At 40.3% G+C, this 15747-nt stretch overlaps 1 protein-coding gene across 5 annotated transcripts in view; it reads left to right on the forward strand.

Moving 5' to 3' along the window:
* Positions 1–7721: 7721 nt before the first annotated feature.
* The window catches only part of abcc9 (ATP-binding cassette, sub-family C (CFTR/MRP), member 9), a 107518-nt gene continuing 99492 nt past the window's right edge, over positions 7722–15747 (forward strand). For 4 of the 5 annotated variants that reach the window (XR_004500984.2, XR_013490369.1, XM_033615041.2 and 1 more), the window contains exons 1-2: positions 10583–10749; positions 13910–14098. Coding sequence is in view for 3 of the 5 variants with exons in the window: in XM_033615041.2 (XP_033470932.2) it covers positions 13951–14098 (148 nt within the window). In the remaining 2 variants the exon portion in view is untranslated. Of the gene's footprint in view, positions 7897–10582; positions 10750–13909; positions 14099–15747 lie in introns of those variants that run through there. The other variant, XM_033615042.2, reaches the window with a different exon arrangement.

Raw genomic sequence — 15747 nt, forward strand, 5'->3', positions numbered from 1 at the left:
GATGCAGCTCTGTCTGGGAAAGAAACCCCTGTCTTGATACTGTGATCTACAAAACGCTCAGATCAACCCTCCTCCCTTGTTGTCGAGAAAGTTGGATTAAATTCAGTGGAAGAAAACTAAGGCGTAGCTAACTTGGCTTGACTACGTTGTTTAATAATTTGGTTTCTTTTTTGTGCTGATGGAACTGTATTGCTTATGTAATATTATTAAGATCCAATATTTTAATTGTATCTGTACTATAATCCTCACAATGTTTTGTCCCTGTAACCCTGTCACTAATGTTACAATGACATTAATTCATCCCATCTCCAGCTCATAAAAACTTTGAACATCTCCTGCTCTAAATCTGCCGCATCTCTTAGCTCCGTCCCACAAAGAAATCTGTGTTGTAAATAAAGTCATGCTTGTCTTATTAAGAATAATGAATTAATTAATAGAGCAACCTACTGACAGGCAGTGTGGCTGAAGGATGTTATCAATGGAAGATCCTGCAAAGAGACTTACTATCATGCTCTGCTACATTTCCACTTAACTTAACCTTAAGTCAAGGACGCCCTCTGGTGGCCACAGTGGTTTACCTTTTTAATGTGAGCTTCTCTCAACAGATGGGTCAACAAGGTCTGGTCAGGTGTTGAGGAATCAGGGCAACCTGATGAGAGATGGACTACTGGAACAAGACATAGATGGACTGGGGCAGAGAATATGGACCAGAGGGGCTACATGCAGAAGTTGTTGGTTTGAAACCCAACATCTAAGCTGACAAACAAATGGTGCCAGTGGTGATCGGAGCCCTCTGTGACCCCCAAACTGGGAGAATGGCTCCAGCAGATTCAGTCCAGAAGGGTGCGGTCCTAGGAGCAGATAAGACACTGCAGATCCCTCAAACTCCCAGGACTCTGGTAGAGGACCTGAGCTTGAGGAAGACACACCAATGACCCCACTTCCTGCTGCCTGTTATTTATCTCTGCTGTCGGTCTGATAACCTTGAGGTGTCTCGTCCCTCTGCTGGTGGAGGACATGAAGGAGGAAGGTTCGACTCTGTATCTTCTGAGTCTATTAACATTTTTATTGCAGCAACAACAGGTTGGCAACAGTTTGAAATAAATGTCACCAAGTCCCCAAAAGGTGGCAGCACAGACTAACATTTAGAGTGTGTGTGTGTGTGTGTGTGTGTGTGTGTGTACTTCTGTCTTTGTGAGGACCCACTCAAGTTTCAAAACCACAGACTGATGACATTTTTTTGGATGGTCAAAGTATTTGGCAATATTTTTGGAAAGAGAAGAGATTTTCAGAGAGTGGGAACATTTTGGGAAGTCTGGACATTTTTTTAAAGAGTTAGTAAAATCTGGAATTTGAGGACATTAAAAAAAAAGTGGTGATATTTTTGGAAAGTGACGGTATGTTGGAAAGTATCTTTATAGATTTTTATTATTCTGGTTTGGGTTTTTTGGAAAGATGAAGATGTTTTGAGAAAGTAGGGGCATTTTGGAAAGTGAGGACATTTTGGAAAGTGAGGACATTTTGGAAAGCAGAGACATTTTGGAAAGCAGTTACATTTTGCAAAGTAGGGACATTTTGGAAAGTAGTGACATTTTGGAAAGTGAGGACATTTTGGAAAGCAGAGACATTTTGGAAAGTAGTGACATTTTGGAAATTAGTGACATTTTGCAAAGTGAGGACATTTTGGAAAGTGAGGACATTTTGGAAAGTAGGGACATTTCGGAAAGTAGGGACATTTTGGAAAGTGAGAACATTTTGGAAAGTAGTGACATTTTGGAAAGTGAGAACATTTTGGAAAGCAGAGACATTTTGGAAAGTAGTTACATTTTACAAAGTAGGGACATTTTGGAAAGTGAGGACATTTTGGAAAGTAGGGACATTTTGGAAATTAGTGACATTTTGCAAAGTGAGGACATTTTGGAAAGTGAGGACATTTTGGAAAGTAGGGACATTTCGGAAAGTAGGGACATTTTGGAAAGTGAGAACATTTTGGAAAGCGGAGACATTTTGGAAAGTGAGGACATTTTGGAAAGTAGAGACATTTTGGAAAGTGAGGACATTTTGGAAAGTAGAGACATTTTGGAAAGTGAGGACATTTTGGAAAGTAGAGACATTTTTGAAAGTGAGGACATTTTTGAAAGTGAGGACATTTTGGAAAGTAGTTACATTTTGGAAAGTGAGGACATTTTGGAAAATAGAGACATTTTGGAAATTAGTGACATTTTGGAAAGTAGGGACATTTTGGAAAGTGAGGACATTTTGGAAAGTAGTTACATTTTGGAAAGTGAGGACATTTTGGAAAGTAGGGACATTTTGGAAAGTGAGGACATTTTGGAAATTAGTGACATTTTGGAAAGTGAGGACATTTTGGAAAGTAGGGACATTTTGCGTCAAATCGACACCAGTGTTGAACATATTAGAAATAGATATGTTTCTGGAAAGTCAAGGACATTTTTAGCCATGCTAGTGGCACGGCGTGTCAGTCTGTCAGTCAGTCCATCAGAGTAAAACATCTCAACATCTACTGCATAGCTGGATAGCCTGGTGAAACACCGACTGTCACCCAGGAGACCCACTCTGGGACTTTAGGACATTAAAAAAAGTGGTGATATTTTTGGAAAGTGGCAGTATGTTGGAAAGTATCTTCATAGATTGTTATTATTCTACTTTGGGTTTTTCGGAAAGGTGAAGATGTTTTGGGGAAGTGAGGACATTTTGGAAAGTAGGGACAGTTTGCGTCAAATCAACAGTTTTAGGTACTTTTCTTAGGTATAATGTAGAAAATGAGTAGACTGAATTAATTCAATTGATCTTATGGATCTCAGCTGCAGTCTCCTGCCAATATGGCTGCATTTTTGGGCCTGGAAAACATGATTCGTATTATCTCGCATCACTGTTATTGCATGTCTGATTTTTTCTCCCATTTTTGTTTGATATATTTTGTAGATTGATTCTTTGAAATTTGAATACTGATGTTCAGTCTCGAAACTAACTTTTTATTTTATCCCATTATGTATGCAGTTGAGGGAGTCCCTATATTGCAGATATCTGTAGAGGTCCTGCTTTCCTAGTCCAAATGTCTTTGATACATCCCGATAGCTCTGTAATTTTCCGTTGGAGGTGATCAAACAGAGAGACCCACAGCTTAAATCTCTTATCCAACCTAACAGGCTAAATCCTGGGTCATATGCTATCCAACTCATGATCCTACCTGTTTCTCCAATCTTAATTCCTCTCCATTTCTAAAGTCTTCCATTTAGAGTCACAGTTTGTCACACACCAACACACTAATGGCTTAAATTGTGCAGCATGATACTAATCTAATTTAAAGCTTTTTCTTTTGTCAACTGTAATGTCGTTTTGGATGTCTTTGAGAAGTGTGGATGCTTTTGGCAAACAGAACATTTTGTCTGGTCCTCGTTCTTCAAAGGGCGGTTTGAGGGTTCAGTCTTGATTTTAGGTTCAAGCTTAGAAAGATTTTTAGGTTCACGTTGAGGCGAGGGTTGGTGTTTGGTAGAGAGTTGGTTACGCTTATAACGTCAGGGGCAACAGAAACCCCTTTTACACTGCCAGATTTTCGGCAAATGTTGGGCCGTTTTGCTGGCAAGATGCAAGCGTTTAGACACACAGAGGCGGATTGGCGAGTTGATCTGAGGCGCCCAATTTTCTGCCTCATAGGGTAGACATATTGGCGGAACCTTTTTAATTTAAACAGACCGAGGCGGCCTTCCGCAACGGGATGCTGAAGACTTGTGGGAGGAGCTGTTGATGACGCCGTATGTGCGACCCACTGGCGGTGGATAAACAGGAAACAGCTGATAGCAGGAATTAGCGAGCAGCTAGTAGCAAGAGGGAAACACAAACCTGACAGACACTGTAAAGATGAGCAACTGGGGAGACAAGGAATTGCGCGCCCTCCTTGTCCTCGCAAACGAAGAGGCCATTAACCGTCAGATGACAGGAACGTTGAAGAACGGGCCGACTTATGAGAGAATCGCCGAAGGACTGATCAGCCGCGGCTTCCCTCCCACGTCACTGTTTACGTCGCACGCTGAGCTACACGTTTTGTTACTTGCTCACGCCCCCCATTGCCCCGAAAAAGGCACATTCTGTATAAACAAAAGTAGGTAGGCGGCATTTTGCTGCACTCCCCGATTTTGTTTTTATACTGCCAATGCTGAAAAAAGACTGATTGGGCTATCCTGCAAATTTGCACAATTCCTGTTTATAAAGGGCTAGAGAGAACATTTCGACAGAAAGGGTCCTCACAAGGGTGCAAGTACAAACATTTGTGTGTTTTGGAGCGGGGAATAGTCCCCACTTCCTGTTGTGGGGCGGTCAAACACTTCCCTCAGGAGAGAGCTTTCTCACGCTGGAGAGTACGACCACAAACACACACACACACACACACACACCACATGTATGAAAGGACACATGAATAATTTAAAAAAAGAGATTTATGGACACGAAAGTTGATGTAATATCAGATGTGCTGATTCATGCAGTCGACAGACAAAGTGGTGATGCTCTGTCACAGTTGTTCTCTCAGTCATGCGTCTTCCTGTAAATCTGGATTCTTTATTTATTTACTCATAAATATTACTGTAATCTCCAACTTCCTTCCGTCATCCGTCTCCCCGGGTGTCACCATGGGTCGTCATGTGACGATGGGTCACCAGCGCTACTTCCTCCTCTGGTGACACAAAGGTCGAAGGTGAAAGTTGAACAGCTGTACCGTATGTGAGTGTGTGTGCATGTGACAACAGAGAGGGACGGGGTGAGTGGGAGGATTTATCAGACCCTGGGGGAGATTGCGAGTTATAGGGGTACGGCACCATGTGTGTGTGTGTGTGTGTGTGTGAGGTCAACTTCTTCCCTTGACAGTTTCTTGGGAAACACTGGTAGACTGTCCCCCCCCCCCCCCCCCCCCCACACACACACACACATTTGACTCAGCTGGGAGACGGCAGCAAATGGAGTCCCAAGCTCCACATCCATTGTCCATAACCAACACATTCTCACTCCGACATCGTCACGTGTAAGGTAGCCTGAGTTCTGGGACGCCGTGTCAACTTCAGCCTGTTACATACATTGTGTCTTTTCAAAATACACTTCTCTTGTCACTGGAAATGTACAGTTTGCATACAGTCTCTTTCAAAATAAAAGCACTACGACAGTACAACACTGTGAATTGCACATGGTTACATTTAGAAAATACAACAGGGTTTGGCTTTGCATTCAGACAGGAAGTGAACACTAGCCTCCCAGGTGACAGTCGGTGATTGTTGGACCCATCCATCAACACTACCGCCCAACCTACGCTACTGTGCGGCTACATTTCCCCCGATACTGTTGGGCGCTGTTATACACTGATGGCACCTGGCTGTGTGTCATGCCAATATGAAAGGATGCCTTTTTTGTTGATGTCTGACACCAAAGTCACTGCCCGAGCACCTGTATTCGACGACTTTGGAATAGGAGCGGGTTGCCTTAACCCTGAAACCTGAAGTGTCCTAACCCTGAGTTTGGGGCCGTCTTATGGAGTCACAACAATGTGCGAAGACACGACAAGTACGGCAAACCAACATTTACGCAAAGTAACTGAGAAACAATTTTCCACCACTGGGACCAAACCAAGAGGATCCCTGGAGGATCTTATCGTAAAATACTTCATCACATGATACGGGACAAATGGAAACTAAAATAAACTTTTCTTTTCAGTGGGTATTTGTGATGATTAAAAACCTCTAACCACACAAGCAGTTGCCAAATCCTGCAGGACAGTTCCAGGAAGAAGCTTTTCAAAAATAATGTTGCTCCTCTGCAGCTTTATAAATATATAATTTACTAAACATGACTGTTCCATTAGCTTTTCACCTCCTCTCTGTGGAGTCATCAGAGTGCCATAAAAGGCTTAACTCCCTCACAGGATTAGAAAATAAATGGGGAAATATAAAAAGAATAAAAGAAAAAGTAAATGAAAATATGGAAATATTAATAAATAAATAATGTGGAAATATAAAGACAAAAACACTGATTTTTTTCTCATGTATTTATTTCTTAATTTATTTCTGTATGAATTTATATATTTAAAACACTTAAATTTGCATATACATTTCTGTTTTTTTGTATGTGTTTTGGTTTTTTGAACTCTTCTGACTCATTTCTTATTTTTCTTTATTGCTATTTGGATTTTATGCCATATTATGTGTGCAAATAAAATAAAATAAAATAAAATAAAATAAAATAAAATAAAGTAAGATAAAATAGAATAATATTAAATTAAATAAAGTAAAATAAGATAAAATTAAATAAAATAAAATTAAGTAAAATAAAGTATGATAAAATAAAATGAAACGAAATAAAATAAAAATAAAGTAAAGTGAGATAAAATGAAATGAAAAAAGTAAAGTAAGGTAAAATAAAATGAAATAAAATAAAATGAAGTAAAGTAAGATAAAATAAAATAATGTACATGTAAATAAAAAAAAGTGCATTATGCTACAATCTTTAACACAGGTATCTAAAATATAAGGAATATAACTTACTACATTACAATTAATAAAACTAGTATGTTTAGTTTCAGAAATATAGCAATATGTATTATTCAACAATGGACAATAGAATATATATACATGAATGACGCAGACAGTCGTGATAAATATATACAGAAATAAGTGAATAAATAAAAATGTGAAATGCTTTTAATTATTTTTGTGACTTGACTTTATATTCCCACATGTATGTATTCTTTTTTTAAATTCTCTTTATATTTCCATCTTTATTTTGTTATACATCTACAGATTATTTTTTAAATTTATTTTTATTTTTTCACTATTTGGATTTCATGCAGTTTTTTGTGTGTGTAATAAAAAGAAATGAATAAGATATAAATAATGATAAAAATGAAAATAAAAAATGTATACATAAAGTTAATAAAATGGAACAAATAAAAATGTGAAAAGAAATGAAAATGCTTATATTTGTTCTTTTGTATTTTTGTTACTTTATATTTCCACATTTATCTTTTATTTATCTATTTCTCTTATTTTCACAGTTTAATTTACTTATTTATTCTTGTAATTATTTATATTTATTACACAATTATTTTATTATACTTTTACAGTTTTTTTCGGCACTCTTATGACTCCATACACCACACACCACACTCTGAGCAAACAGCGCCCTCTACCTGCTCTGTGCTGTACAGCAGTCCATCACATGTTAAATTTAAAGGCAGCACAGGTGCACAGAGGCTCACAGGTGTCATTTATTCAGGGTTATCAGTCATTTTTAACAACTAGACCTGGTCAGGTGAGTCAAGCAGACTTCAAATATATTTGATTCTAATAAACCCAGTGATAATAATATCACACACAGGTCTGATCCCTCTGTGTGCTGCAGCCCCTCAGCTCCCCCTCAGTGCCAGTGAAGGTGCAGTGGTTGTAGATTTAACGACACCACCTCCTCTCACAATGACTGCAAGATTAAAAATAGCATCTTTCACTGCAGGCAGCTGACAGATCTGTGTGATGCTTACTCGGCTTTAATTTGACCTACATTTGTCCATGTTGTGTTCAAGCATCATGAGAAATATAAAACCATCATATCTGACTGTGTGTGTGTGGGTGTGTATGTGTGTGTGTGTGTGTGTGGGGGGGGGGGGGGTGTATGTGTGTGTGTGTGTGTGTGTGTGTGTGTGCGCGCGCGCCTCTGCCATGCTGCCCGAGCGCCATAACATCGTATCTCTGCGGACACGACAGTAAATGTGATGTATCGGCATTTCCTGTCCCCGGTAAAACCCGCAATATTCTAAGACGTCGCACACGGGACTTAAGATCCGGGAAGGGACGCTGTGACCCCGGTGCGAGCCCGCAAACCTGCGTCAGAGGCCGGGTAAGTGTTGGGGAAGGCTTTCCTATTTTATCCTTGTGTCATTCACAACCAGACATCAGTAACAGCAGCCTGGTGTTAACACGGCGTCTTCAGCTCACACAGATAACTCGCGCGCTCTGTCAGTGTGAAGCACCGACAGCATCAGCCAGACTCCATTGAAAAATCGTACATTTTAAAGCCTTCTTGCCTTTCAGTTGAAATGTGTGCATTAAAAATACAAATTAACACTATATTTGACTCAATATAAGACAAATGTTAATTTCGGCGTTCATATAATCCACTAACAACCAACATATGAGCTCAATTCACGCTGGGCTCTCTTGCTGCTCACCACGGAGTAGGACGCTTTCATTGGCAGGAGTCGCAGGCGGGACAGTTGAAAAAGTTAAAAGTTCTCCACAGTTTAATCTTTTTACATTCTTTTAATTCACGCCGAATTTAAGAGTGAGTCTTCCTACTTTAGAAATTATATTAAAGCTTGTTTAATTAATATGTATATTTGTCTTTACACGCAAAAACGTTAAATTGTTTGATTTCCAAATGGAGTTTTGAACACATCATTGGCACGATGACTGAATCCCATTGTAGGCTATGCTGCACAATAGGTAAAGACACCACTCTGATATATCATTGCTTCAATGATATTGCATCGTGTTATTCTAAATTCAGCAGCTTACATTAATAACTGGCACACACGCGCGCGCGCGCGCACACAGACAGCAGCAGGGATTGTGTTCGCTTCAGTGCGCTTGGCCGACCGGATCCAGCGTCTTCTCTCCAACATTTTGATGCCAAACAAAGCTGGTTTACAACGTGTGTGCATCATGCAGAATCTGTGAGGGTTTAGATTATGGATGGAGTAACAGCAAACTGCATGCATGCAGCCTGGGTCAGATAGGACTGTAAATCATTATAAATATTATATTGTGTTGGTGTAGTGCTGCGCATTCTCTTAAAATAGTCTCAAGGTGAGGAATATTTCTAAAATGTCTTATAAAATATTGATAATATAAGAGCTGGTCTTTCTATTTTATCACGTTACTCTCATTTCATGTGTTATTTCTTAGTGATTTTAATGCTAAAGTAAATTTCTGTTCATGGAGCCACAGGAAAACTGATGAAAAACAAATTTTTAAAAATATCTAAACACCTGTATTTTTACTTTACTTTATTTTTTGTAATTGTCATCACACCTGCCCAGGAACTACAAGTTTGCCAAACTGGTCCCTGTAATATTAAACTGTGTAACTAAATAAATAAATATACAAATACTGTAAACATGGCATGACTTCAGCTGCAGGTTTGTAACCTGTGTGTGTCTGTGACATGTCAGCTGGCTGTTGATCAGCTCCATGATGAACTCTCTTCTCATCGCTGAACTGGTTCAAGTTTGGAAATCTGATATGGAGGAAACGCCGCATCAGGTTTACTACAGTTAAGCCAACTCGTACCGGAAACGATGTTTATACCTTCAAAATAAAAACAGTCACTTTTTTTTATCACTGAAACTAAAGGAAACTTGAGTGTTCTCTCTTGGGAGTAATATAATATGTACCTGAAGTGTGTGACATTTATAAAAGGAGGACGCAAAGACAGGCATGAACTGAACCAGCATGTGCAAAATGTGCATCACAACTGGCATGTTTATTAATCAGTTAATGGCATTTTAATTCACTGATTGAGCAGACTCCTGAATCTGTGCCTCATCTTTTAGACCAGGGATACTCAACTTCCTTTGCCCAGCAGACAATTTTTGCAAGGTGACAGTTAAGAAGCAAACAATGGTATTTACCAGTATTGTATAATAAAGAAATGCCTCTTTTCAACCTTTCAACATTTGCTGTCTTCACTCAAGTCCAGTCGCAGCTGCCCCGCACAGGTCAGATATTCTACAAGCAGGGTCGTTTCTAGTTTAAATGAATTTTGTTATTGCAACCCTATAGCCAAAAGATACTTGTTAACAAGGTGAAGAATGTCCTTCCCCGTTGTTAATTAACAAAGCTCTATTAAATGTTTTCTATGCACTCTGGTGCTCCAGTTATATCCAAAGTACAAAAAAAATCCCAGTGTGAATTATTTTATTTTCATTGTCATTTAGAGAATGGTCGGCAAGCAGCCTATCATGGGACAAATTTGGCTGAATGTCACTGTTGTTGAACCTGTCTTGTAGAGGGCCCCTGTGCCACAATTCACCTTTAATACTTTTCAGTATCTCAGTTTATATTAGCCTTATGTCCGTCATACAGTTACAGACTAAACTGAGCAGCACAGAAGGTTTATTGTGGGCCTGCAGTGCATTTTTTGCTTGTTAGTGGGTTAACTTGACCATGCAAATTAAAGTCAACTTTTTTTTATCATATAGCCCACACAGAGGAAAGTGAGAACAAAAGAAAGAAGAGAAACACAAAAAATTGAATGATAGCAATAAAATTACAATAATGATAACATGTGAAAAATCTTGAACTAACAAAAGCACAATTTTTGATCTTTTTATATTTCACAGTATTTTATAGAGTATTTTTATAGAACTCAAATCAATACACTTATTACTTATTATTCCTAATCTGTGACTAAAATAAATGATTTCATATAAATTTAAATATACTACTTTATTTTGAAGGAGGCCACCGGAAGCTGTGTGTGTCACTGGGTGTGAGCTGACCCCTCTGGCAGAGACAGACAGCAGTAACATGCGGAGCAGCTGATGCTCAGCGGGGCTAAAAATAATCAACTTTTTACTCTGCAGCTCTCACTGTATTTGGTTTCTGTTCCTCTGACTCTTTTCTTTCTTGTTAAATAATCCAGGCTTCAGGAATGAGACGGTGTCGCTGAGGATTTTTACTTTTCTTCGAGGTAAGAAGAGACTTTGGTGTTTAAATTCAGCTAGCTTAAATTAATGACTCAATTAACGGTCACGCAGATTATCTTCTGAGTGTGTGTTGAGGGTGTATTTAATATTTTAAAATAATTTGGTTTGATAAAAGGGGCTGTTGACTCAGGTGTTGATTATGGTTAAAGTTGGAGAGTTATTTACTGCCTGTCAGCAAGATATCAAACTTTTACTTTACATGTTAGCACCGTTATCCTGAGTAGCTAGCTAACTACTGCACTTTAATTACACTTTTTGCTTTGCTAGTGAGCCCTACAACTCTCACTTAAAGGGACACTCATGTGGCCAAAGTAATACATAATAATATGAATGAAATTGTTAGAAAAGTGAAGTGACACTTGGGAATATTATAATTACTCATAGCTAACAGCTTTTGTCGTTAGCTTAAGTTTTGCCGTGTATACTGGACTCCAGTGGTGCCAACCTTTAATGTTAAAGAAAAAGTATCAACACTTTAACATAAACATCTTAAACGATTTATGTAACATCATATATTTCTGTGTTATGAGTCTTTATGCCCATTTCTTCCCCAAACTGTGGTAATTTATTCATCGTTATGTTGTTTTTTGTCTAAAACAAGATGGCCGCTAAGTGCAGCATTCGGCGGCCATCTTGTTTTTGGTTTGGAATGGAGACAAATGTTAGCCTTGTGTCATACAGACACAGCTAATCCCCAAATAAATTAATGAGGTCATCCTCTTTCTGTCCAGAACTGCAATTTTGACTGTGGGTGGCTAGCTAGCTATTTCCACCATTGCTGTGTCTCAAATCGTGTACTTCCATTAATACACTTCAATGTAGTATACTATGTGCACGATGTACTTATAGGCGTAGTGCGTGAATTTCAACAGGGTAGTGTTGTCTCAAACCAAAGATGGCCGTTGTGCACTCACCGGAAGTGACGACCGCAGCTGTTAGCTAGTTAGCAAACTAGCATTAGCATTCACGTTATCGTTCGCGGTACCAAATCATTACAGACTGCTAAATTAACCCAATAAATACACTGCTGGCTCATATCCGACAACAATTTAGTGGTGCTTAGTGCAAAAAACACATGTATATTTGTCCAATGCAGCGACTTTCATGGTCGCACAGTCCTCGGCTGCCATTTCCAGTTTAGAAAGTGGTCCCTCCCCTTCCGCTACGCAGCCAAGATGGCGACCATTGAGGGCGAGAAGTGTCCGTAGTTCCACACTCAACTTTTTGACTGTTTTGGGAGCACCATTCGGGTACTCATAGTGCACTGCATTTTTCCATACTTCTCAGTGTGAACGCACTTATGCACTCAAAATATTAAGTGTAAATATAAAGTACAGAAGTATACGATTTGAGACACAGCACCTGTTTATATGCTAACGTCACAGTGGTTACAGAAAGTGAGCCAATGTGAGAAGAGTGCGTGGCTGAAGCATTTGGCCCTGGTCACACAGACAGTGTTTTAGCAGCTGGAGGTGCCTTTTTGTAATTTTTAAAAATGAGAATGGCGCCTTTTGCTCAGTGTTTTTGCGTTGCTACTCGCCTGGCGTTTCTGCCAGAGCGCTCTTAACTTCTTGAGTTGAAAAAACGTCAACTCCAAGCACAAAAGTGCCCCACCTCATCTACGCCTTTCCCCCCTTTGTCTGATTGGATGATTTGAGAGGCGGTTGGTTAATATACTCTCTGCATTCTTAGAATAATAATGATAATAATAATTGACCCTTTGCTGAGTCCCTCCAATGCAGACTGACCAATCATAGCGCAGCATCGGCCATTAAGGGTCAGACAACAACACAGCTGTGCTCCATTGACTCTAATGCAGTCGTTTCAGATTTCCTTCATTTTCAGGCTGGTTTTGTGGATGTGGAGCTAAATGTTGTGCCTGGGGCACGTCGTGTATTAATGATACTCGTTACCTGGAGAGGCTGGAAAAAGATATGCGTTTCTTCCCTATTCCAAAACCAAAATCAAACCCTGAAAAGTGTAGGGTTAGTTAGCTAGCTACTGAAGATACAGCCTACTGAATGTATACACATCCTGCTTTTGCTTTAGCTTCTAACTATCTTTGTCTTTTTAACCTGTTGTTGCTGCTGAGTCAGTTTGACATCCTGGATATATCCTTCAGACACAGACTGTAGACCCCTCTGTCTGCTTCTCTCTGGAATCACCGTTTCATTTCCTCCGAAAATATGATAATATTCCTTCAGGGAGTGCAGTTAGTTACAGTGTGGGCTCCATGCTTACTGCGACAGCTTGTCGGACCATCAAGAAGGGGCGGGGCTTAGCAAAGGGGTCAATAATAGTAACACCTTTATTTATATAGCACCTTTCACAACAATTTTAAAAAAGTAAAAAAAATCCTCATTTTGTTGACGATGTTTAAAAGTACGGAGTTAAAGCGTGTTTTTTTTTTTGCTCATCAAAAAGACTTAACAGAGTGGTGAGTCACTGCACTATGAACATTATGGAGTCATATTTTTAAGAACCTCCAACCTGTCACTTTAAACATTTTTTTTTTCATATGTTTTTGGGCATTTTTTGCCTTTAATTGACAGGACAGGTGAGCGTGAACGGGGGAGAGAGAGAGGGAATGACATGCAGCAAAGGGCCACAGGCTGGAGTGGAACCCATGCCACTGCAGCAACAGCCTTGTACATGGGGCGCCTGCTCTATCCACTAAGCCACCGACGCCCCCACTTTAAACATTTCTAACATTAACTCAATAACTGAGAGAGGAACAACCTGAGTCTCCTGGAAGTGAAGCCATGGCGTCATGACAGCTTTTAATGAAGCTTTCCAACATGTTCTAACACTTAGATTCATTTAACAGTAATGCAGCATAAGCCAGAGGGACATGTAGCTGGACGGAGCCCCCAGAATAGCTCTCGTGCCTGACACTGGCCTGCATTTGAGTTTCTGTGTGTGTGAGAGTGAGTGTGTGTGCACTTGAGTGTGTGACATGCCATGAAAATGTCTGACCAAGCCTCCAAAGTTCAAACTAAAGCCCTGCTGGTGACGCAGATGGCTAACTGTTTAGGAACAATGGGAAACATAAGATCATATAACACACAGTACAGTTTATATTCACTGGTTTTGGCATCTTGCGTTTTATTTGTGTTGTGTGAGCCGATTGTTTTGTTTTCACAGATTGACTCGAGGCTTGCGTGGAGCAGTCGGGCGGCGGTGGCATGGCCTTGTCGTTTTGCGGCAACGACCCGGGTATCAACTCCTACAGCGTGGACTCGGGCGTGCTGAACAATGGCTGCTTCGTGGACGCTCTCAACCTGGTTCCCCATGTCTTCCTGCTCTTCATCACCTTCCCCATCCTCTTCATCGGTAGGTGATTGAAATGGACACACATGTACACACACACACATCTGCTTACCATTTCTGCCCTGTGGAAAATACAAGCTTTCTACTTTTTTGAATGATCACGTTGTGCTGACATTTTTTGCACGAGCACAAATGTTAGTCTCTTGTGAGGTCATACTACTGACCTATGTTTACACCCTGAAAGGTGCACCCTGATCTTAAACACACCTGCTACATACCTTAACCCAAGTAGCTTTAAATTACCCTAAACCATAAAACTGCAGGAACAGTATCAGAACTTAAGTATTAACTCTGCTGCCTGCGAGGTCAGTCCCCCCTCTGTAACCACATGGTGGACACACACTTGATAATGACCTTTATTCCAAAGCTGTCTCTGTATGTTAGCCAGTTAGTTAAAAAAAGAAATACACTGTTGAAAGTATTTTGATTGACAAAATGAAACAAGACCAGGTCAAAACCTAGTGTGTGGCTGGACCGTGTATAAAACACTAGAGAGTGGCGGCATGAATCACAAACTTTTGCCATGACAGAAATGAATGTAAATATATGTCAGAATGAAGAACACTTGCACGCGGTCACACAGCAGAGCGGACTTGCTTTCTCTGGAGCTGTACCCACTGATCTTTGCAACACATTCTCACTCCGACCTCGTCACACATCAACAAATAGCATTGACCTTCCATGTCCAAATACAACGTGCAAGGTACCCTGGGTGTGTTGGTTGTTGATGTTCTGGGACACCTTGTCAAGTTCTTCCTGTTACATGCATTGTCTTCTTTCAAAATACACTTCCGTTGTTACAGGAAGTTTACCATTTACATACGGTCTCTTTCAAAATAAAGCACTACGTCAGTAAAACACTGCAAATTAATGTTGTTGTCCTGCGAAACGAACAGGGTTTGGCTAGAGTGTGTTTGTTGGACCCATCCACCATCCCTCCCACCTGCTCTATGTGGACTTTGTCACCTTAACTTTTGTTCTTGTCCGGCCGTGTTTCCCCCTGACACCACCGAGCACTGTTAAACTATAATGGCAACTGGCCGTGTACCATGCTGACGTTAAAGGAAGGCTTTTATCGTTAGTCATTTCGTTTACATGCACACAGTAGTGGAGCTAAACTCATAGCTCAGCTAATCAGTCAAGTTGGACTTCTCGTCTTGTCTGAGTAAACATGCAGAAGAGAAAATCAAATTTCTGACCAAGTACATCCGACTCCGCCTCTATAGGTGGCGCTGTGTCCTTTTTGATATAGTATATAGCTGACTCCGGGGTGTTTTCGGACCTAATTGTATTTCTATGCTTTCTTTTGATTTTCACATTGGCTAGTCATCCTGTTTAATTTGTCTTCTGATTAAATTGGAACCGTTGAAACAAGTTCTAGGAAGCCTCTGCAAGTAATTGGTTGCTGGCAGACACTCTGTGCTGCAATAAAATGGTTAATCAGCAGTGCCGAGCACTGTAGAGCCGATACGCTGTTGGTTCTGCCGGCCTGAATAGAATATTGGGCTCAAGTTGTGCAGACCGGGTGTAGCGGAGGCGCAGCGCACCTGCGCTTCGTCAACTGGGTGTGGCCAGGCGGATTTTGCAAGTTTGGCACACTGTGCGCCTGGTGCAGCTACTCCTCTTTCCCACCTCCGTCCCTCCTACCGGCG

The sequence above is a fragment of the Epinephelus lanceolatus genome, chromosome 23 (genome assembly GCF_041903045.1).
Source record: "Epinephelus lanceolatus isolate andai-2023 chromosome 23, ASM4190304v1, whole genome shotgun sequence".
NCBI classification, from domain to species: Eukaryota; Metazoa; Chordata; class Actinopteri; order Perciformes; family Serranidae; genus Epinephelus; species Epinephelus lanceolatus.